Source organism: Protopterus annectens, chromosome 14.part0, assembly GCF_019279795.1.
Source record: "Protopterus annectens isolate FY-2018-M chromosome 14.part0, PAN1.0, whole genome shotgun sequence".
NCBI lineage: Eukaryota > Metazoa > Chordata > Ceratodontiformes > Protopteridae > Protopterus > Protopterus annectens.
In genome coordinates, this window is record NC_056748.1 from 830,860,311 (window position 1) to 830,886,463 (window position 26,153).

Genomic DNA, 26,153 nt, shown 5'->3' on the forward strand with positions numbered 1-26,153 from the left:
GTTTGGCCTTCCAGACCAAGGACAACCACAGAGCATTCTTTAGCTATGTCGGCAACCTCAAAGGCAATGCACACTCATGTGCAGACCTCATTGTAAATGGAGCCACCTATACTGAGCCAGAAGATATAGTAAACCACCTGGCTGATAAATTCAGCTCCAACTTTACACCTCTCTCCCCTCAACCTGACCTCAGGAAATATCATCAAATATAACCCCCCCCCCTATTATCACTAGGAAACAGATCCTTAAAGCATGCTCTAAAACCAAGAACACTGCATTAATGTGCCTAGACAATATCCCAGGATGCCATCTAAATATCATGAAACTTGACCTATCAGGGCCCCTGGAATTACTATTTAACTGTAGTCTCCAAACAGGCTTCGCGCCTCATGAATGAAGAAAGGCAACAGTCATCCCTCTGCACAAAGGTGGGCCATCTACAGACCCTGGAAAGTACAGACCCATAAGTCTCACTAGTCTTATATGTAAAGCCATGGAAAGAATTATCATGAAGATGATCAATAGAGCTATAGTAAACCTCCAGATACTGGACCCATCCCAGTTTGGTTTCATAAAAAGCAGATCATGCCTAGGCAACCTGGTGGACTTCATTGAGAAGGTCACCAAAGCAATGAATGAGGGCAAAATCATTCACTCTGCCTACCTTGACCTGGCCAAGACATTTGACACAATACCCCAATCAGACATTTTTGACAAACTCATGAGGTTAAGTACAAACTCATATGACACTCGGTGGATAACCAAATGGTTCACAGACAGGACCCAGGAAGTTAGAATTGGGGAATCCACCTCTACAAAGTGGCCAGTCACAACTGGATTCCCTCGGGTATCAGTCCTTGGACGGCTCCTTTTTGGCATTTACTTCTGAGAAGTCAAGGCCAATGTCAGTGGTCTCTGGCTGATTAAATTTGCAGATGACTGCAAATTAGGAGCTGTCATTGAAACTCACACTGACATAAATGTTTTCCAGGAGGGGCTGACATAGACAAACAACTGGTGTCATAGCCATGGACTAAACCTAAATGCCAAGAAATGCATAATAGTATCCTTTGAGAAGTCATCCATCCCTGGTAACTATCATATTGACAACACACCACTTAGAGTTGACCCAGTAGTCAGGAACTTAGGGACACACATAGATAGTAATCTAGACTTTGATCATCATGTGTCTACAGTGGTGAGGAAATCATTCTGTGTTTCACAAATTATAAACAAAGGTATGGCATCTAAAGCCAAGGAAGTCACTGTTCCACTGTATTCGGCATTTATCAGACCTATCAGTGAGTACAATGCCCCCTTTGGTATTTACCTAACCAGGCATATCCAACAACTGGAACGTCCACAGAGGTTCCTCAAGAATACAGGGCATAAGTAATATGTTCCATGCAGACCGCCTCAAGGCCCTATCCCTCTATTCTGTCTCCTACAGGCTTTTGAGGGTAGATCTATGCCTGGCATACAGGGCATTGTCAGACCTCACTCTGATGGACCTCCTGCATATCCATGAAACAAACAGCACCAGAATTACCCATTCTAAAGACGTAAACCTTGCCTGTGATATAAATAGGACCTGCTGGAGAGATAGGTATGTATCCCAGAGACTACCACATCTATGGAACAGACTCCCCATCCATGTGAAGCAGAGTTCTTCCCTAACCCAATTCAAGTGCAACTTAGACAATTGGATGGGAAACCAGGACTCATCCCTGGTTTGGCACCTATGTCTCTAATGCAAACAGGTAACCTGTAAATGGTTCATCTCCCAGGCCCATGCTTACACTTATCAAGAGTCTGGTTGTAGTAGCTGAAACAATTGACAGACTCCTCTGCTCGACATCTCACTTATCAAGAGTATCAGAACTTGACAGAGATTTGGGATGCATGGTTAGGCTTAAAAAGGCCCTTGTGGTCATTAGCCTAGTAACCACTTATGAACCTATGAAAAATCAGGACATTCTGTGAAATTCTGGACAGCTGAGAGGTATGAGTCAGTGACCCGCATACACCATTGCCCATCTACTGACTACTGGCATATAAATGCCACTTATCAATGCTTGAACCAACAACAGGTAACATAAAATGGAAAGATGTCAGTTCAGTGATTCATGCCTAAACTGACAAAATTTCCTTGACAAAAAAGCAAAGGCTGGTATAAACTTATGAGGTAGAGTGTCCACCCTTACTGTGCTGGAATTCAATGAATTTCCAGAAAGTTTCATCCTTTGAACTGTAACAGATAAGAGGTAATGAAAGAAACAAGCACACTAGTTAGACTCCATGTATTGGACTTGGCATATTTGTACAAATACATTAAGACAAATTGGGCAGGGTATTAAATATATTGCAAAGGTCCATGGACCCTGCTAAGCCAGTGGCAAAACATGAAATACTGTGGAACATAACCTCTAACAGGTTAAGTTTCTTTTAGGAAAATGTAAGCAGCTGGGACTCTTATAACCTTAATACCGATTACGGTTTGAGTTACGCAAGGATTTACTCACAGCTGTCCAAGATCGATCCCGAGGATGGAAAAGAAAATAAACATAAAGGCCAGGAAAAAAGGTAATGCTGCATAGCTCTCATCCCTGCATGTATTATAGTTGTTCTACCATGCCGTAACTAAAGATTTTAAAATTATGGCTGGCAGTAGCTTTGTGATATAGAAGTGTTTTGCTTGTTCAGTCGTAGAAGTTAACCGCTGCAAAAGTGGTGAATAAACTTAATAGTCAGTAGAATTTATATTTGTGCTTTTATAGTGTTGCCATATTTTACAGGCACTTACTCCTTTCTTCATGTAACATTGTGCTTGTTTTGCTAATTGGGGAAACTGATAGACAAAATCCTGGCGAATTTTTACAGCACTTTGACCTGAGTATTGTGTCAACTGCATGAGTCAGCACATGTACACACACTTATATTTGAAAAATATAGAAATTTCTTCAAAGAAAGTGGGTGAAATACTACAAGATAGTGCGCTATTCGAGTGTATCAGATTTGCTGTTGTAGTTGGGAGCTGTGAAAGCTGTGAAAGTAGCTGAACCAAGAGTTATGAAGTATTAACCTTCCTTGTCATTTGGGATTTAAATGTATTTAACTGGTTGATTTTGTTTTTATGTAACTCCCTGGTAATGTAAAAAATAGCTGTAATACCTGCCAGTGATGGGAATTATGCAGGAATTTAGCTTGACTAAGTTTCAAATGCATGGACCAGGAGAGAGTAAATTTGCATATTGCCAATACTTCCCCCAATCTATACCCCTTATGATGAAGTTAAGATAAAAAAAGGTCCTTCCTCTTCTAGTGTTAAAATATGTCACCAGCTGCTTAGCTGCTTGTGACACATTGCATCAGTCAGTGCTAAATAAAGGACTTCAGTCCAAACAGCAGTTGATGTAAAAGAAAAGCAATGTGAGAATTTATTTACATACTGTCATTCAGAATAAGAAACAACATGCCAGTACTGTACTACCAATGGATCAGCATCTGCTGATCACACCCCAAACACCTTATGTGCACCCAGGTCGGCTACTCCTTTTGTTCCACCTCAGCTACACTTCTGCCAGTTAGAGATGGAAACTGCTATGATTGATAAGGACACGTCTGAAAGGTGAAATATTTTCTATAATTTTTTAGACTGTTTAGTTGTTAGATTTATTCCACAAAAATTATTGAACTTAAAAAAAAAATCACTCCATCACAGCTTGGGTCTCATTCACTACAGAAGAATTATAACAAAGAAAAATACTTTTGGAAATTGTGCAAGAATGTGTCAACACATGAAAATAAACAACGGCTGAAGAAGATAACAAAGAAAATTAACGAGGAATCAAAGTGTACAATATGAAAAGAAACTTTTTTAAGCACATAAGACATTTCAAGGGCAATTTTTCTGCTGACTTACAAACCACTGTGAATGACTCAGTGTGATCAAAGCCTGTCAGTGCTACAGATCATTTGATCAGGTATGTTTTTCATTGTGGGCCTTGTCCAAGAATCAGTGTGGGGATGGAATTCAAAGGCAATATGATTCTTTGTTGTAATACTTCATTTGAAGCAGTAAAGATGGCAGAATGCTTCAGCAAGTTCATATGGCCTAAGTAGCTATTTTCTGTCCAAGATTTTACCTTAGATGTTATATTGTTTACCTTATCTCTTTAAAGAGACATTGGGCAATGGCTGCATACCTGATATATGGAAAAGGACAACTGTTACCCTAGTGCCCAAGGGTTATACTTCCAGTTCTGCTGTCGGTTTCAGACCAATTAGCCTTACTAGTATCAGCAGCTTTTTTACCTAACGCAGTATGGTGATATACAAGGTAGATCATGTTTAAGCAAACAAACGGAATTCTACTCCAATGTGATTGATTATATAGAATATAACTTTCCAGATGGTGTAATTAATTTTGATTTGTCAAAGATTGTTTGGCACATTGCCAAACTGGATGATTTTTAGATATAATGACATCATTTAACTTTAATAACTGTTTTACGGTATGCATTGCAACTTGATGGCAAAACAGAAGATACAGGGTCAGTGTTAATGGGGTATATTCTGAAGGAGGCAGATGTAAACAAATGTAAGTGTACCACAGGGTTCTGTGCTGGATTCCTTTTTGTTTTGTTTATGTCCTCCTCTCCAACTACTATGAATGCCTGCACAGCTAAATATGCTGATGACATCAAAACTGGGACTGTAGCAAGAAACTTAGATGATCAGACCACTTTGCTGAAGCATGGAAATAGCTTATTTGTGTGGTTTGTAAACAATAAAGTTGGTTTAACCCTAAGAAATGTAAAGTAGTTCACTTTGGCAAATCTAAACATAGATACCCCATACCATGAATTCTGTAATCATCTATTTGGTATCTTCTGTCAAGGATTTCGGTGCTGCTGTGAACAATAAGCTTAAGCTCCATGACAGCCAGACAACAACAGAGCAATGATGGTTCTAAGATTTAATCATCTCGTCCAAGATCTAGTATTGGCTATTAATAATGCATGGCATTTGGGTCTAAATGAGACACACAAGAACACACTTGGTTTTAAACCCAGGATAGTGTTGAGAAGGGGGAGGAATGTTAAAAATATTATGTAGAACCCCACTCGAAAGAATCAGGCATCTAGAATGTATAAGTGTGGGACATGCAGGACCTGTAAGTTCATCAATGATGGCCCCTATGTGTCTATCCCTGGTTACAACCATAATTTATTTTGCCCGGCAGGTGTAGTTGCAACACGAACATGTTAGTGTATGTAGCAACATGCACCAGCTGTACAAGTTTTTATGTGGGAAAAACAATCCGGAGGCTTAGGGAAAGAATAACGGAACATATAAGGGCTATTAAGACAAAGAATGTTCTTAATGCATTATATAGGCATAGCACAACCTGTGCAAATTTCAAGAAATGCATCTTTTTTGTGTTTGACAAAGTAACCTCCAATGAAAGAAGGGGTGACTTGAAATTAAAAATGGAAAATCTTGAGACAAAATGGCAGCTTAGGCTTAATGCCACACCCCCTACCAGGTTTGAACGATAGTATTGCCATTCTTCCAATTTTAAAAGAAAAAGCATGTGTTATTTAGGACATTTTTTAAACATGCCCTTCAAATATTTCTTTTAAGCACAAAAGATTTAGATTACATTACATATTGCATAACATATTATTACATTTTTATTTTATTATCCATTTTTCAGCTTGGGTTTTGTGCCTTTAAGCACCTTTAATTAGTGTTTGATTATGTCATTTTATTTAATCTTGTGTGGATTGGTCAATTTGTAGGTTGTTCATGTTATTTAAATTGTGAATTTTTATCCCATTGTACCCTGATGATGCCATTTGTTATGGTGAAAGCGCTCAGTCTTTGGGACACATTGTCTGTTTCTATTTATCTTTGTGCCATTAAATTGGTGTTTATCGTTTGTGTGTGAATGTTTTTTTTTTTTTTGTTGTTACTAGTTTGTGCTTCGTTTGAAGTTTTGGATCATTTAAAAATGTTGTATGATGTTGTTATGGCATCATGAAAGACACTGAGAACAATTTTTCAGCAGAGACATGAAGGTACTCTTACCCTTGTATATTGTTCTTATTAGACCTCATATTGAATATAGGCAGGTTTTCTGGACATATGATAAAACCAGTATTCAAAAACTGGAGAGAATGTAGAAATCTTCCACAAGGATGATTTCTGTCTTTTGTGAAATGCACTATAAATCCAGATTGAAGGCCTTAAAGCTCTACTTCATGGCATACAGACCATTAAAGGAAGATGCTATCATAATATTTAAGTGCTGAAACAATACATCAGCACTAATTTATGGGGTTTATATTACGGCACATACTGCACATAAAAAAAATAAAAATATTTTTATTGAGCTACCAGTGGCATCTTCATCAACCAAAAGCAATAGTTTTGTCTATGGGTGTTTTTTGGAATTATCTCCCATTAAATATAATATCATTAACCGCCATGGCTAAATTCAAGAAAGAACTTAGCAAGTGGGCAGATGAACTTATGATCGAAACTAGGTTGTTAGGAGGCAAACTCATTGATAGCTATTTTTAGTGGCTTTTAGTTAGTTGCCACAACCTTAATCTTAAATATTAACTTTAGTACTGAGCTACCACATCATTGCAACTGGCTGGTTCTTGCTCAAGAAACAGTTAAAGGTATTTCACAGTAAATACAGTCTGTTGCTGTATATTATAAGTTAGCAACAAGTTTTCACAGTATTCATTGTGTACATAGTAAGATAATGGCTGTGGTGGTGGTGCTGCATTAGTGTTGTCACCTCACCGTAAGACGTTGTCCTGTTCGATTCTCAGCTAAAGCGTCTTCTGTGTGGAGACATGCGTGAATGGGCGTACCTTCGTTGAAGGTTGTGCGTCACGCCTGGCAAGTCGGTACGTAAAAATCTACTGCCAATCATTAGCGGACTGGAGTTCCGCTGTGGCGACCCCTAACCGGGAAAAGCCGAAAGATACAACAACAACATAGTAAGATACTGGGGTTGATAACAAGGGAGAGTTATTGAGAAATAAATTATTTGGAAATGCTACAGCACAATCACATGAGGGACTCACTTTCTGACATAGGAAACTACCTAGGCTTAGTGCTCCATGCAATTTAAATTCGGCATGATCAGAGACCTGATCATAGTCCTGTATGTTAATGATGCACAAAGACATTACAGTCGTTCAGGAGACTCTCATATCGACTGTGCAACTGCCTGTGATGATCCATGAGCACTGAAATGCTGATGGACAGACTACCAACCAATTTAGTTTTTGAGTCAGACCAGGCAACAGCCAGCACAAGCCTAGTACAAGTTTGGGTCAGTCCTTCACAACTGAATATTTTAAGTTAGCAAATCAAATAACCTAAACCGCTTCTCCATTTCTGAATGACATCAAGAAACAGGAACTCCCTTCCTAGTACTCCGGTAAGTTCTATAGAGTTTGCATAGGTTTTGAACTGTTATGTACTTTGTGTGACTTGTGGACAGGGGGAAATAGGGATGAATAAAAAGAGAGAGACAGAGAGTTGAAACAACAGCATACCTTGACTCTTGATCATTTACTTGAGTATGAAATAAAATTAAAAGGGCAGAAAAAAGTACTTCTAGAAAATCAGAGAAGTTGTGTATTTTTAAGCAAAGAAAAAAGTACTGAATATGGATACTGCTAATGCAATGCATAGAAAAACAAAGGTCAGCCTCAATAATACACATACATACAAATTTCAAGCATGGGTATTTATGCCCTTCTAGCTTGCCAGTATAGCAAAACACTTGTTCCCATAATAAGTGTCCAGGCTGTTCTTAAAAATATCTAAACTAGTGCTTGCTATAATGTAATTGGGTAGTCTGTTCCCTGCATCAGCTGCTCTCTCAGAGAACCAATAAGTACACTTCTCATTCCTATAGAATGAGAATAATACCGCAGGTTTATACTTCACACAGGTGTAAGTGAACTGATACTTGTGTGAAGTATAACTCACGCTATTATTCCCCACTGGGACTTTTAAACACTACTTCAGTATTCTGGTAGCCATATCCACCTCATGTACCACTGCTGTTGCCTTGCCAGCAGTATCTGGTTGACCTGCAACAGCAGTGGTGTATGAGGTGAATGTGACAACCACAACTTTGAAATGTTGTTTTAGAAATCCTGTGGATGTTGGGAAGGCAGTTAGTGATACAAAATGATGAAACTGTGATTTTGCATTAGTAACTTGTACTGGAATGACCACAGAAAGGTTTTTAATAGTGGTGTATGGACCCCTCAAACTAGCACAGGGCCCTAGGCAGGTGTCAAGGAGCTTTGAACTAGATCCAGATCTGTGACTGATTAAGCACCCTTAGTAAATGGATAGCTTGTTTATGGTAAAGTTTAATTTGCAGATGCTCATTAGGCATCTTAAAATTTAACAACGAAGGATGGGAGTGCCTATCTTTAGAAGTGGACTGCTCCATTTAGCATTCCTTGAGGGGAGGTGTGGCCCATAAAGAGGGGAGGGGAATAGCCCAATGATTCTGAGATGGGTTTGGGGGGATAAGAAGGTCATAACATAACCCCCCGCTATGGAAGCAGTTGCCAATGAGATTCCCCGGGCCACCTTTAGGTTTTACAGTGGCCCTTATGACTCTTGGAGAGGGTATGTGAATAGGGTGCAGACATGGGTGGTGTGGATGTGTGTTCTATACCATGACCTAGATGCTGCATTTTCTTATTTTATTGTCTAACAAGCTTGAAGTAATGATTTCTTAACCACCTCAGCAAATTTAGTGGTGGTAAGGTGTACTGTGTAGTGTGAATGTGTTGCTTACTGTCTGAGATCTATGATGAGAGATTAGTGCCCAGTTTGAATAAGTACTTAACATCTTTCACAGATTCTGTCATTGACGGATAACAGTAGTGGGTTATCGGCAAGCATGAGATACTTGCTACATTGTTTGAAAGTATCGAGTGCAGACTATAATCTGATATTGACCAGTGAGGGTGGCAGAAACAAGATTGTTAGTGGTACAGGTAGGGATCAGAACTGCAAAACAAGATGTCTAACAAAATAAGAGTGATTTAAGTAGAAATATAAACAACAGTAGTGACAGATGTTGATCCAATAGCTGATAAAGAATACAGCAAGAGTGTGACTCAACCTTAAGTCAGATCAATTCAAATAATGCAGTTTAGTTAGTGCAACAGCGGGAAATGCAATGAAAATTAACTGAATACCACTGCAAGATGAGAGGATTAGCAAGAAGCGCAATCTGGCAGGATAGAAGTAGTTTAGTAGCACTACAAATGGTGGTACAAAGTGATACAGCAGATTATACGTTATGTATATGAATATAAAAAGTACTGCAAAACAATGCGATGAAGTATAGTAACAGTAAGAAATAGGATTTTTCAAGTGAGGTATGAATAATACTAGTTTCTACTCTAACAGAAAGTCAAGAACAGCGCAACAAAATGAATAATAACACTAGTAACCAAAAGACACAACTCAAACTTGACAACCAGTAAAACTAAAAAAAAAAAACATGAACTACTCCATGTCACAGTCTTATAGCTGTGATTTAAAGCACTCCATTTTATGATTAATAAATCACAGTTATAGAGAGTAAGATATGTTGTGGTTGAGTTTTTCCACTGGATTCAGCACTAACAGAATAGCAGGGAGTAACTACATATTCAAAAGTAACCGTAACAGGATAATCTGAGACAAGGTAAGCACATGCTTTGCCTTACTGACATGGATACTCAGCAAGCAGCAGTCTGATTATTTTCCTGGGAACATAATAAGGGGAGAGTGTCTGTCTTAATTTGTAACTTTCCAGGATTCAGTAATCATAACTTGATGTAATGTGTGGGAAGCCTGATTTATATATCACTAGCACTGCACTAGTACACACAATGCAGCTAATGATATCCCAGGTGCTCCAAGGGCTTGACGGAAGTGTCTCTTTTCAGTCTGTGTGATATAAATAAGCATTAATAAATGCAGCCCATCTAGTATAGAATGCTCAGCCATGCAGCTCTTTTCCTTAACTCTTTAACACACAGAGGGATGAGAACACCCTATTCCAATTCATATCTGCAGTGCTGGTTGTGTGGACTACCTTGTACCACGTCTACAGCACTTTAAGCTTGACCATACACAGCACTTCAGTTCCAAAAGATCTTAATTGTGCTATTGAACTTGCAGAATTAAGTGCCATAACCATGCACATTATAAGTAAAAAAAATATGTTAACTGAACAAGAAATGCAAAAAGCTTAATTTCTTGATCAGTTGAAAAAAGTTTCTCACATTTATTTATTTTTTTTTAAACTTACTATCTGTTGGGCTACAGCCCCTCCAGTTAAAAAAAATGCTATTGCCATTAAGTGACTTTTTAGTCATCTTTTTGACTTACTGTTTTAGTTCTTGGTTGCTTACACTTCTGAGCAGCCAAAACTAAAATAAATCAGGTTATTCCACTCACCAGGCTGTTTTCCAACCAGACTGGAAGCAAACGTATTCCACCAGTCTGAGAAGGACTTTCATTCTGTTGTTGAGGATGTCAGAAACATCACTCAACAAGCATATCTCTGGGCTGCACCATGAAGTAGTGTCTTTCCTATTGGCTCAGGCTGCCTCAGGTGACTAAGACAGCCTGAAACTGAAAGTGAAAGGACTGGGAGATAACTATGGCACTGCATGGGAATGAGCGCAGGAACAAGGATTTTGTTTTTATTATTATTATTTTAATGCACAGATTTTTGATAGACCTTATGCCATCTACTGCCAGAATGTAGAAAGGTAACTATGTATTTTATTTGTGTGTGTGTATGTGTGTGTGTGTGTGTGTGTGTGTGTGTGTGTGTGTGTGTGTGTGTGTCTGTATGAATGCGCTATGGTAAATCATCAAATGCTTAAAAAAGCGAATGATGATTTATCTAACCCATGTAAGTGAAAGCTTGCAATCTCAAATGCTTAGAACAGCAATTTTTTTTCCAAGGGGAAAAAAATGGCTGTTCCACAAAAAAAAAAAATGTAAAACATTACATAAAGTGGGGGGCTTCGCCCCCCCACACAGACCCTACTTAAATATACCAACTCTGAGATCACACTACAGTCACGGAAATGGCAAAGTAAAGGAAGCAGCCAAGCGATATATGCTGTTTCTCTATTTTGCCTTTTCGTGCTTTTAAGTTCGATCAAGACACATTCGAAAGAATGCGTCTTAGATCATTTAATAGGAACCCTGCATGAATGCATGCATGTGTGAGAGGTGGTGCAGATGCTTTCAGTTGTTCCTGATTTTGTAGAGTGTCTCTGATTTTTGCCTCATATTTTGATCTGTGCCTTATAAAGTTTGTACTTTTTCTGGCAAATCAGTGAAGACTGCAGTCACTAACCAATTATAACAGATATCTTTGTTTTAGATTTAACAGCAGTGAAAAAAACATGCTGATACAACAGCAAATTTCTAAGTACAGAAAGCTTATAGTTGTCCCTGAGTTTGCTCCATTGTCCACCATTATTTTAGCTTTCTGCTTGATTCATGAACTAAGAGGCTAAGAGTTTGAGAGGTAAGATGAGGTGCAGTGAGTTGCACACTGTATTCTGACAGAAGTGAGCTGACAAGATAAATTCCTGTATGGCAATTATTTATGCATGCACTCATTCATTTGACTGCAGTCAAAGCTCTTGAGGTGCACATTATACAATTGGCTTTAATCAAGGGTTGTGTGTGTGTGTGTGTGTGTGTGTGTGTGTGTGTGTGTGTGTGTGTGTGTGTGTGTGTGTGTGTGTGTGTGTGTGTGTGTGTGTGTGTGTGTGTGTGTGTGTGTGTGTGTGTGTGTGTGTGTGTGTGTGTGTGTGTGTGTGTGTGTGTGTGACATGCATATATGTAAGGCTAGTCTTCAGATTCTCACAGATCAATAGCCTAGTAAGTACCTATGAACTGATATGTGGATGCTCTGTCCCCGATATTACAAAATTGTTCAGATTTTTTTAATACCTTTATTGAATTATCACTTAAGACATGGGCAAATATACATTTACATAAAAGAAAAGAAAATAAGCCATATTAACATGTTCCTAGTTACAAACAATATACATCACATGTTTTTTTTGTATATAACAATCATTAATCTAACATTACAGAAATTGCTCAATTCCTGCCTTCCCTTAAATCTCAGTCCTCCTTCAAAACATTATTCTGCATGAATTATTCCCATAATTTCCATTTTTTCTAAGTAATTATCTTCTACCCTTTTATAAAGATCCCATTTTCATTTTTTTATCCTTTACAATATTCTGTACTTAAAGTTTTATCATATTTTGGTCTGTACCTCATAAGATTTGTGTTTTTTTTTCTGCCAAACTAATGAGGATTGCCATCACTAAATAATTATGACAGACATTTGAGTTTGAGACTTGACTTGTTTCAAGAAACATGCTAATGCAAAGCCTGTTATTCCAGAACGTTTTTAAGTATATAACAGCAATAGCTGACACTGCTTTTGTTCCTTTGTCCACCATTATTTTTTCAGTTGAGTGATGAGTTGAGATGTATGTGGCAGGAGAGGTAGCAGTGTATTGCACTGTATTCTAATAGCAGTGAACTAAGGAGATGATAAATTCCAATGTGGCAGTTATTTATGTATTCATTCATTCATTTGACGGCAATCAAATATCTGAGGTGTACAGTGAAAGGCATACAAAACGCTGTAATTCATGGTCATATTTGTATATGGAGGGTAATTAAAATAAATTATTGTGACAAATCGTTATTATTTTTCATCTTATACCCTGATATCTGAGGTATAATCAGTTAATAAAGTAGGTTTTATTTGCTGGTAAAGATATTGTACGTGGGTGAAAGTTATCAACACTCTTGCCATTTGACGATAAGCAATTTTTATTTTGGTTTTGCAGAGGTAGTGTGCATATTTGTTTTTCACATTACAACACACTTAAACATCAATACTGTGGCTGCCTGATGATCATTGGCAAAGAGTTGTAGCTAGTAGTGTTGTCATTTAACAACACATGGTTCTCCTGTAGAAGTGTTAGCTATTGACTGCTTCTGTGTGGAGTCTGCATGTACTCCTTTACTCATTGTGGGTTTTCTGCATGTGCTCTGCTTTCTTCTTCCTGATCTTCAGCTGTGTAATATATACCTTTGGCCATTTATACTTTTACTTTCATCCAAGTCAAACATCAGGACGGTACACAGAAGATAACTATATATTTTTGGAAAGATGGGGAGGGAAACCTATTCCCAGACAGAATGGATATATTCCTATGTTTTTCTAGACACATGGGAAGGTAGGCACTTTTCCCAGGCAGAATGTATATATACATGCATTTATCTTGTCAGTTTATTTGGAGAACTACACTTTCCTAGCTTTGAACATTAAGCTTTAGATGCAACTTACTTTCCCTTAAAAGCAAAAGTACATCCTTCCTTACTTGTGATTTTTGTCCTGGATGTCAGAGCATCTGGAACTCTGTGACTTCTGAGTACCCCATTGGCCCCCAGATCCCATGACTAATCCAGTTATATATTAAATTATTTTATTTATTTTACATTTTTTTAACAGAAAGGCCAGCTGGACATAAGTCCTTTTTCAGTGGAGGCCCGGGGTGAAAAGCTCCAGTATAATACAATAACATAGAATGTTAAAAAAACATAATGTAGCATGAAACTTATAGAGTACATCAAAAATGTAGGACATTAAGATAATGCATTATATAGAACATTAATACATTGAAATAGTGGGAACAAAAGCAGCAGTAAATTAAACGCCATGTCAGACTGTAGTTACCAGCAATGTACAAAGTTTACATAGTGACAACAATTCAAACAGAAAGACATGGATGAAAGAGTAGGGTGCCCCAGATAATGTTTTACAGGGAGAAATAGAGTTAAGGTTTTCTGAAGTGATGTAGTATCGTGGAGGATGATGGGTTAGAAGGGGATTAAGGAGCAGGGGAAATGGGGGAGGGGCTTACCCTGGGGTGTTACAAGAGCAGAGCCAGGCATTAGCAAGGTGGGTTTTTAGAAGCTTTTTGAAGTGTTTAGTTGTGGGTGTAGTGACTATATATATATATATATATATATATATATATATATATATATATATATATATATATATATAGATATATATATATATATATATATATAAATATGTGTGTGTGTGTTGTGTGTATGCTTATTTTATTGTTATATGTCCCTGTTAGTAGGGTTAAAAACACAAACTTGTAATATCATGGTCTATTCCTTTGACTAGAAGTTAAAAAGCCACAAACCTGTTGTAATATCATGATCTATTCCTTTGACTGATATGGTTGCATTTGCAATTGGGTTGCCCTGGTCATCTGTGACAAAACCTTTCACACCACGATGTGCCTATGAAAAACAGAGAAAGTGTATAATTATTTATGTTTTTATTGACTAAACTGTTTGCTAAGAAACCACAGAAAATCAGAGAAATTTAAAAACTGACTAATGCATTCAGAAAAAAACATTTTTCACTACTGTAGCCCAAGCTACCACTGCCTGTCTTATGTAGGTTTAGATTTAAGGTTATTTTACTGTATTCTAAGAATGTTTTGAAGATTGCCTTGTTAAGTTAAAAAAGCCCCTTTGCAAAGGAGCATACTCTTCATTTTAGTGGAGTCTGATACTACATTTTTTAGAGATAGGCACATTAGTCAATGAAAATTCACCTCGCTAAACTAGACCAAATCAATGGAAGTTCACCCAGGTTTGCCTTTTTCAACCCTCAGTGCACCTAAGTTTGTTGCTATAGGTTGATGAACTGTAACAAACCTAGATAACAAAGCTCAAGCTTTACATTTTTTTCTAATTTCATTTATAAAATGTTTTTTACTGAATTTGAAATAATACAGATGATAAGCCCTAGCTTAACAAATAGTATTGAGATGCAAATTGTAAATATATCATGACCCAAGTAATAAATTTGTCTGACATACATTTTATGTTACATAATACTTGATGACTAATAGGGAAAGTCAAAGAAAAAAGTAAGTATTACAATGACAAATATCATATTCTGTTTAATGTACTGTGGTTTGTGCACAAAATTAACCAGACAAAAACAAATAATAATTTCTACCAGTAAAATGTCATAAAAAAACTTCAGATCACTTCCACAATATGCTTAATTAGGCTTAATTAAACTCATATCTCCTCAGCTAACACAACGGACATTGTCCATCTTCCCATTTGAACTGAATTATTACTTTTGTGGAAGTTAGGAATTGTGTCAGTTCCATATCAGAAATTTGTTATAAGAAATATTTCTATTCCTAGAACATGGGCACGAGTATTTGTTTCTATTGACTTCCTTCATACTGCTCCTGTCATCCAAAGTTATTATATTCTGTAAATAGGATACTAGATCATATCACAGCATAACACAAGGTTAATTGTTTGGATAACTCTGTTGTTTCTTTCCAAAATATCTTCATTATATCCTCCAATTTTTTCTAGGGGTGGACATTCATAAAAATATTCTGACATCTGCCTATACAGCTGCTCAAGAGTACCTCCAACAATTTTGGGACATAAAGTTATATACTGCAGGCATCATACAGTGTGTTAAAAAGCATAAATGACAACATAAAAGTCTTCCAGTGTGATGAGTCTGTTAATTATATTTGGTGCTTTAAAAATGTGACTGGTAATTGTGTTACTGCACATAGCTAGGTCCACACACAGAACGATACAGTTGTGACAGCAACATACACAATCTGGGATTAAACAGAATGTCAGGACACTGGCCTGCCTGGGATGGTAGAACTAAGCAACCAACACCAGCTTATCCACTGTGGAGGGTGAGGTGGAAGGCTTCCATGCCAGTCACTCCTATTGGAAGCTTGATGTTACACCAGAAGCATAAGGCCTGCACCATGTAACTGAGCTGTTAAGGAACACTTCAGATGGAAGTTGGGGCAGTGCGTATATGTAGGTAAATATTTGTTCTGCACATGGTGCTACAGTCTGTCATGGGGAGGGGGATAAATATAATACATACAACTAGTGACACAGTTTTGATAACACTTCATGCAGGGACTAACTCCCATATCCCTCTGTCCAGCTTTACTATACAGGTCTCCATTCCTGGCCTCCCCTCCTCATCAACAAGAGCCTCAGGGAGGGAAATCTGAAAACTTTGACTTGGAGAGTATATAATGAACAAAATGCATTACAGTCCCTGTCAGCTGTTTGCTCCTTTATGTAGTATCAGTATGCACTTGGAGGCTGGTTTTATAGTCCCAGATGTATTTTGTATATTGCATTGTATTTATTTTATTCTTAGATATGTTTATTGCTGGACTTTAAATATCATAACTTTGAGTTGTGATATTTTATCACAGTACAAAGAAGGTATGGAATGTGAGAGCATTGTTAGACAATGTGTTACCTTATTTGTAGCCAGTAGGAACCGGATCTGTTGTATTTATCACTGGTTATATTTTTATGCAATCCCTGCAGTACTTCAGAGACTTAATTTCATAACTCTGCAAATGTAAATACCTGACTCAAAACTCACTGTTATCCTTAAAGAAAAGCTAAGTGACATGTGATGCTTAAGGGATATGACTGTTTAAAGTGCTTCTCTGATTCAACAATAACCAGATTAATGCATGAGTCATTATACTTAGGCAATGATAAACCATGTGTTAGACAGTAAATGAGAAATTCTTTAAGACCTATATTACCCTGTACATCATATCACTGTTGGTGTCTGCTATAGTATGGAGTGTCTTTCATGAAACCATAGTGCTATTATTTAACAAGTGTTAAAATTGTAACATGTAGAGAATAGAATCAGAACTGAGGAACTAAGTCCTCCTTTATCAACTGCTGTAGTACAATGTTACAGTGACCAAAAGGACCATAATAAGATGCTAATTTTTATTTTTTCATTAATGTAGCTAATGAGTCTATTGACAAAGTTTGCATTACTGAAAGTGCTAACCGAAACCAAAAATACTTCCTTCATGAGACAATATACCAGCTTGTTTACTTAATGCTTTTAGACAAAGCCTTGCAGACAGACTCCTTAAAATGTTGAACCTAAGTTTAGCTACTGGTTTTGTCTATGACGAATGCTGAACTGAAGTGGCGATGCCCTCCATATGATTTACACGCATCATCTGCAAAGCCATGGAATGTATTACAATGCATTTCATAAACTGTGATATGAATCTTATTAAACTTGAACCTTAAGAGTTTGGCTTTGTGAATAATAGATCCTGCCTATTTAACCTGGAAACTTCTTCAAAAGGGTAGCATATGTTACAGATGGAGGTCATACAATGTATACAGTGTATCTTGATCTAGCCAAGGCTTTTGATAACATTCCCATGCTGGCATCATATAGAATAAATGTTTTAAAAATTGACCCATACGGGGTAAGATGCATAGTAAACTGGCTGAAAGACAGAACTCACATGGCGCGAGCTACAAATGCCTCATTAGAAAGAATGAAAAGTTGCCAGTGGTGCTGAGACTTAAGTTTTATAATAATTAAGTGCATGTGTCTGTATAAAAGTTGAATCAGACTTGATCAGAATCTGTTAAAACAGCACCAGGTGCTCTATTTAAAGCAGTTCAAATAACCACGAGAGCTGACCTCTCATTCTTAAAGATACATGCAGATTTAAAAAACAAAATATGTATATATGTTCAGCCACTCATGAGTGAAAATGACAACAAAAATATAGAAGTATGTATATAAAACACCTTTGAATTATATTAAAATGAATTGGGATGATAAAACTTTATATAGTGGACGAAAATGTATGCATATAAAAAAAAAAAACTTTTTCTTACAATGACAAACTGATACTTCAGAACACTAACTCTTCCAAATACTAACCAGAGATGACCCTTCTTAGCTTTTGAAATCAAACTAGATCAAGCACCATATTTTTATTTTACAACAAAAATCTTATAAAGTTGTCACATTGAGTAGAATGCTTATAAAATGTATGGCTAATACGTTTCTTTTTTACATCATTTTGATACTCTTATATGCTTTGGCTCAACTGCCTCTCTGTTTTACCCATATAAAAGGCATTATAGGAGAGACAGCTTGCTAAGTAAACTATGGCTTTACTTTGATAATTAAGGCAATATATACAGTCATAGGGTCATAGGTATTTATATTATACTATATATTATATTATGAATAAAATTCCACTGTGTAAATATAGACTGATTCAATTTCAACCATTATAGCATCATCTAGTGGCCATTTTGCTTCATTACATAATTTTATTTGTATTTTAAGTGTACAAAGATGCATTCTTGTTTTTTATATAATAAGTTTGTATTTTGTATTTTTTTATTATTAGAGTGGTGACAACATGAAAAGAAAGAAACATATTATTCATATTTGTTCAGTAAAATTATCTCTTTCATAGACATATTGTTTCAGTCAATCAATTACGTCATTACTAGATTGATGGCTGTTTTAGTATAAAATTAGTTGACTGAGTCTTCATACCCACATGTGAGGAAGTTATCTAAACGAAAACGTATTGATTTTAATGTTCATGTAGATCATTTATTTTGTAATAAAGTGTTTTTCTTTGGTTTCTGCCGTCCGAGAGCTTAATTGTCCGCAGTGAGGGTCCATGTATAAGTTTAATATCAATCAATATTAAGTTCTTGTCACTATTAATAGCTTCAGAAAATAATTCCATGCCTATGTATTTTGGTATCAACATCTCCTGCCACCAACCAAATATCATGGTCATATCCTACTTTTTTAGCATGTTGAAGAAAATGCCAAGAGTCCCTTAATACATATTCACTGTAACTGAAAAATTATTTTAACTTATTGTCTTTAAACTTGGCAAAAAGTTCAGTCTTCAATCCTGAGGCAGAGACAGTAGTTTTAACGGGGGAGGGGGGTATCTGTGCGCTAATGTATCTTTGGTATCCCAAAGATGGATGGAATTATTCATGATTTTACTTTCACGAAGTTGTACAATTTAATGTCTACTATTTTTTGTAAGATCAAATCATCCAACAGTCAGTAGTCTTGTGGGATATGTTAATTTCATTTCTGGATGATTTTTGATAAAAATTGTATCTGCCAATATATAGTCCATTCTGCTGATGTAATCAAAACGATTCATTTGGACCAAACTTCTCCTCGTTGTCTGACTTCATAATTCTTACTGATTTGTAAACTGTTAATTCATTCAAAAGTTGATTTCATTCTTTTGCCAAATCATGGAATCTGTTTTTTGACAATTCTATGGATGTGACTCCTAAATCTCCTTCACAGTTCTTCTCAAAAAAGTGCTAATATAGGATATAAAGGTTTATTAATCATACTTTTCCTTTCTAGTCCTTTACTATGAGATATGACAACCATAAGTGAGGCTAGGATTTAGTTTTCAAACATATAATTTAAGTTCCAAAAACAAGTCTGAACCTTTTCTCTGAATGTCTTCCACTAACTTGATGTCCTTTCTTAAAATTGTGGGTGGGAACAAAAGTAAAGACTTTTTAAATAGCTAAAAATGCAGAGGAATTATAGTAAGTGCACTGTAATTAAACTTGTAAAAGTCTCCATAATGAAGAATGGATACTGAGTCATTCTGTTCTAAAATTTCTACTTGATTTATGAGCATCAGAATGATATAAAAAGAAAGTTATTAGCAATGTATAAACATTCCACTCAATGTGACAACTTTAAAAGATCATTTTTTATTATAGATAAAGATGATATTTCTCCTAGGGGAGGGAATTGAGAAAACACATTAGAATATAAGGAACTAAGCTGGCAGCTGCAATTGAATGCAACCCAAGCTCCTGGCATTAATGATGCAGTCTCTGATATCAGTGTTTTGAAGTTGCAGGCAGCCAAGCTGTAGAAGAAAAAACAAGGTGTTTCATCTAGTGTGATTTCAAAAACTACTCAGCATCATCCCTAGTTAGTATTTGGCGGGGTTACTGTTTTGAAATATCAATTTGCTACTTCTTCTTCTTCTGGCTTTTCCTGGTTAGGGGTTGGCACAGTGGATCACCTGTCCACTCATGATTGGCAGTGGAGTCTTACAGTGTCAAGTTGCCAGTCCGGTGCCCAACCTTCCACAGAAGGCATGCACATGCACGCACTCACACCTAGGGCAAATTTAGAGTATCCAATCCACCTACAACATGTCTTTGGGATGTGGGAGGAAACTGGAGCACCCAGAGGAAACCCACGTGACCACAGGGAGGACATGCAGACTCTCCACAGAAGGCACCCCAGCCAAGGATCAAACCGGAGAACCTCTTGCTGTGAGGTGGCAATGCTAACCACTGCACCATCGCGGTCACCCAAATATCAGTTTGCCACTGTTGTAAGAAAAAGGTTATTTTACATGCAAACATTTTCCTTCACTATAAAAAGTTTTATCATTACAATCCACTTTAACATAACTCAAAGGTGTTTTTTATAAATACATCTGTATTTTCATACATAGAGCACTTGGTGGCATTATTAATAGAGTCTGATAAAGTCTGATTCAACTTGTATGCAGATGAAAGCACATATTTCTTCTTGGATTATCCTGGTGCACTTCATCTGTCAATGTGGTTTTCTATTTTTTTCACACATAATGCACTGAGAAGCTTCAGGATTCATTTCTGTACTTGCACTCAGAAATGCCAGTATGGAAATAAATGCTGGCACTGCACTGCCAATAGTTCAAAGTCTCTTGATCGCACCCCTTACCACATTACACCTGGGGTGACTGTCCCCTTTGCCCAACCTAGCTATGCCTCTGAATTATACAGCACTAGCTACATTTTAAATGTAAAGCACATTTGTTCCAAGACTGAGGACATGAACAGTTGTGTTGAGAGGGACTGTGTCAAGAACAAGAGAAGAAGCTAATGGAGTACTGCAAGGGTGTGCCATGGCTTCAGCAGATTTCAGTAATTTAGTTTCAGGCACACCTGAGGAAACAGAGGATGACAGCCCCCTCTTTGTTGATGATACAAAGATAGTTGCAGCATTACGAGCTGAGGGAAATGACAAGTACTTGGAAAAATGGAACAAGTGGGCAGAAAGGTGTTAGCTGCAATTCATTGCAAACATATGCAAAATACTACACTTAGGTCAGAATATTCCTAATGTGTAATATCAGTTGGGTGAGTGGAAGTGATGGCAACAGAGAAAGAAATGCATCTGAGGTTGCTGGACCACCTGGATCAGAGAGACAGGACAGTGACAGCAGCCAACAAAATGTTGGGGCATGTCCTCAGAGGGATAGATTCCAGAAGGATACAGATATGCTACTGCACTACAGGAATTTGGTTAGACCACACTTTGAGTTCTGCAAACAGTTCTACAGTCCATTTAAGAAAAGGACATCAAGTTAGTGGAAGACATTCGGAGAAAAGGTTCAGAAAGTTCAGGGAGAGGGACAGGAAAGACTATGAACATGGAGTAGAAGAGTTAAAGCTTTTCTCACTTAGGACTACAAACGATTCAGGGATATGATATCACTACACAAGTCCATGTCAGACAGATGTGAACCAGTCAGTCTGCACAGGAACGGCAGAAGAGAATGCAGGGAGCAGTGCCAGCCTTACTTATAGGAGAACTAGGGGTTTGACTATGGTACTGTGCTTGTCTTACTGGGAGGAGCACTCTTTCCCTGTTTATTTATTTTTATAGCAATGTTTATTTGCTCTAAGAAATAAATAACTATAGCGCCACAAAAGAAAAAGCACCTGCAGAACATCGGGTGATCTAGAGGGGCGGTGCAACTCAGTCACTCAATCAACGTTGTGAGGTCACAGGAGTTGAGAACTCACAGCATTCAAATGTAGGCACAAATGTGCGCCTAAAGAAAGTATTTCTATATTTGAAAAGAAAATCAGGGACATTCTAATCTGCAAACAATAGTTTGAAGAATGGCTCAGTGAGCTAGTGTTACTATTTTAAAATAACGTTGGCGGTGATCAGCCAGATACTTTTTTTACAATATTTCTGGCTTTGAGTGAACAGCTGACACAAGCAGAGTGGTGTGATTCTTAGATAAACTATGAGGAGCAACTTGGGACAGGAATACTTTATCGTGTGGTAACTTGTTTGAGGGAACTGTGGAGTTGAAATAATATTATAGCAGATGTCATGGCTATAACTGATGGGTAGGGGTTTAGGTTAGCCAAATGAAACTAACTGACCCTGTTGTTATTCACTCAGTTTAAAACAGTCATCACTATCTGGGTTTGCAGGAGTAGTATGCATTTCTGAGAAGTAAAATGGATTACTTAGCTGAACACCTCGTATTCAAGGACAAAGTAGGTAGTATTTTAATGTGTGGTAACTGTTTGTTTGGAACACACAGGTAAAATACATTCCACAATAATTTTCTTTGATCACAATCAGACATGTGAACTATATGCAGAAGTGCCTGGAACCATTTGGTGGGGGTTGCCTGGATAAAACTAAATGACCCTGTCGTCACTTGCTCCTTTTAACAGTCATCTAATTCAAAAAAAGGATAAATGCATCACAGAAAACCCAGACCTTCCCATTTTCTGGAGACTGATGGCCCCCACACACCAAGGCTGTGTAAGTGCTTTTCAGCATGGGCTTAGTAACCACCTCTGTCCTGAACCCCACCTAATCTAAAACCAGCCCTGCTCATGGGTGTACACAGAAGGTCACTGCACTTGTGTGTGTGTGTGTGGGGGGGGGCTATGGCTAATGTCATTATTTCTTTAACATTCCTCCCAAACCTCAGAGGTCACTATTTTGTGTTGGGCTGGGGACAGTGCAGTCATTATTTCTTTAACATTCATCACAAACTTTAGAAAGGTGCACAAAGGTCAATATAGCTTGTATAGGAGGAGTGTACTATCTCTAGTAATAAGTTGTAAATATTACTATAATCATTTTTGTTTAATTTTCCTCACAATCAAACATCTGATACATATACATGTGACTATCTTTTGAAGGAGAGAAAATAGGCTGCTGTTTATAAATATCTGAGTCTGGCAGTTGGCACAGAGGTGACGGTTGCAATCTAAAGATCCTATGTACAGGGATTGATTCCTTCCAGCCTCATTTGCTTATTGTGAAACCTTGAGCAAGTTACTTAACTAGACATTGCTTGCTACCAGGTCACCACTGAAAAGGGACTCTGTGTGAATCAATTTAACTACCTGGATAATAAACAGGATAATTAGATTGTGTGTTAGCATAGTGGTCAAGGTGCTTACCTTACAAACACAAGGTATGGTGTTTGAGTCTAACCTTTGAAAGGAAATTAGCTAGGCTTAACATGAGCAGCAAGCGCAGGTAGCCTAATAATTACCTGTGAACCAAATATGTTATGTTCCACTTGCTTTTTTCAGGTTTGTCTCAGTCTAACATCAGAAGGGTACACAGAGGGTGGAGGTCATTTGCAAGTTAAGGATGAGGAGCCATGCTGTATGGCAGCAGCAACAACTTGAAATATGACTGTGGGCATTTGTGCCTTAATTTTAATCCCAATTTAACATCAGAAAATGACTACCTATATTGAGGTGATGGAGTTGGGGGCAGGTAATATTCCCAGATATGATTTATGTATCCGCACAAGATTTTGTCTTCTCGATTTATTGTGAAATGATGTTTGGTCAGCTTTGGTCAGTTTTGAGCATTAAAAGTTGAATACAACATATTTCTTCCTTGAAATAAAAAAGTAGGATTGAATTTCTTGTGATTGTTTTCTATAGGACACACCAGGATGAGCAGTAGCTAATGCCGGCCCTTGTGTGATATAGACCAAGACAAGGCTGCAAGGATTCAGGATGACTGCCACCCACTTAAAGCACAGTTTATTCAAAGAAGTAATTATTATTATCTTTATTACCATTATTTTTTATGTTTTAGGAGATTAGAGATTACAAGGATAGATACAGTAATGTACATGGGGTCTTCTACCCCCCCCCGGACACCCCCCTATTGTAAGACCGCAGGTCACTTAAAATTATGTACACTAGGGGGTGCAGGGGAGTGGCAGCAGCCTCTCTAGTTGCTGTGGGTAGTCATCTCAGTGGTTGTTTACTTTAGGACACCTTAATGTAAAAAGAATTACATTGACAAATTGTCCCACCAGCAAACACACATAACTAACAGCCTGTCGGTATGTCAGTCAGGTCAGCACCACCCACACCTACATGAACTAAGACCCCCAGCTTAATTTGGTGAAAAGAGGGTAGTCTTGGTCAGATAGGGTATGTTGAAAGGATGCATGACAAAGCCAAGATGAAGTGAAAGCCTGCATTTCTTTCCTTCAACATGTTTTTTATTCATTTAATAAGATTGCTTAAAAACTCTAAAAATGCATCTCAGGGCATCTACAGACATCATGGCCAGGCCCCCAGACCCCAGGCTACAGACCTCATGGCCAGGCCCCCAGACCCCTGGCTAAAGACCATATGGCCAGGCCAACAGACCCCTGGCTTATAATGGTTATTTCCATGGCAGTTATTACAGTGTGGTGTTGGTTAGTTTGTGTGTGCTGAAAGAAAACAGAAAAAAAAGCAAAGCTGAAGAGTAAGGCTAAATATTTGTCTTTGATTACTGTTTTAGTTCAGGCAAGCATGGAAGAAAAACATTGTTTACAAAACTAAAATGCACCCTGAGCATCTAGAAAAAACATAGCTTAACTCATTTAATCTTGAACAGCAAGTGATTAGCTAATACTTTTGCTTTCTGAGGTTTTCTAAGTCAGGAAACCACTTGCTGTGAGCTTTTCTCCAAAATTCTCTAGTGAAAACATATTTCAATAAATTCACAATATATGATAAATGATGCAAGTTACAAAAAATTTAAAATATGCTATCTCTTTGGTAGACAATGGGTGATGTTAGTATCAAAGTCTGACTTTAGATTTTGATTATATATTGCAGATTTATGAAAGAAAAACTGTATTTTGTTTTCCAAATAATACTAGTGTTATGGCCGAACAAATGGCTGTATCTCTGTATATATACAAAATAGATACACGATATCATTTATATAATTGTTTGCCTCTTCATGATCTTTCCAATGATGTAGACAATTCAGAAGTGTTGCTGACTCAACCAGTGCCCTAGTGCCAATCCCAAAAAATAGCATCCTACCCCCTCGGCAAAAAAATAAATAAAAAGACTTCTGTAAAACTTGCAAGATGTTTCTTGCAGCTAGGGCAACAGTACCCAATCCAGACACCCCCTCCCAGCCAACCATGTGGCCAGATGCACAATACCACCTCCAGCCTGTCCCAGCCATTAGGGTCCAGTTTCTGTGCCCTGCCTCCTCACAGTTACTACAGTTTATACCCTCCCTGCACAGAGCACTAGAGTACTCAGGTTTTAGTAAAAAAATATACATACACACACACACACACACACACACACATATATATATATATATATATATATATATATATATATATATATGTATATATATGGGTTACTTTTAGTACGTCGACAGCCCACTACATCGAATTCCACTTCTCTGACACGGCAGAACATCGACAAATGAAAAGCCGAAGTTTCCCACACGGTAAGTTACCATTTAGCCATCCAGAACTGAAAAACTGGCATTAAACCGACTGCACAAATGTGGGGGAATATGCCCCCACACCCTCTAACTTAATATTCCATCTCCAAGAACGCACTACCGTGGGGTTACGGGGCAATGTTCAGGTGGATGTTCAAATGGTAACTTATCATGCAGGAAACTTCAGCTCTTCATTTGTCGATGTTCTGCCATGTCGGAGAAGTGGAATTCGATGTAGAGGGCTTTCGACGTACTAAGGGTAATACACACACACACACACACACACATATATATATATATATATATATATATATATATGTATGAATGATGAATGTATATGCATATATATATGTTTTTTTCCCTTTTAAACTGTAGCAAACTGCTTGCTACAATGTTTAAAACCATACACAGAGGACTGCAGAGCTCAGGTTTGACCACAAATGCAATACTGATTTTTTTTACTAAAGAGCAATCATGCCTCCACCACTAACACTTTGTACCTGTGGCAGTTGCCACTCTTGCCCCTTCCTGGCTGTGGTACTGTCACACAAACAGA

At 37.5% G+C, this 26,153-nt stretch overlaps 1 protein-coding gene across 1 annotated transcript in view; it reads right to left on the reverse strand.

The window, feature by feature from the left end:
- The window catches only part of LOC122789278 (carboxypeptidase E-like), a 366,543-nt gene that overhangs the window by 66,309 nt on the left and 274,081 nt on the right, over positions 1–26,153 (reverse strand). The window contains exon 7 of the mRNA XM_044056580.1: positions 14,328–14,427. Within this exon, the coding sequence (XP_043912515.1) occupies positions 14,328–14,427 (100 nt within the window). The remainder of the gene's footprint in view (positions 1–14,327; positions 14,428–26,153) is intronic.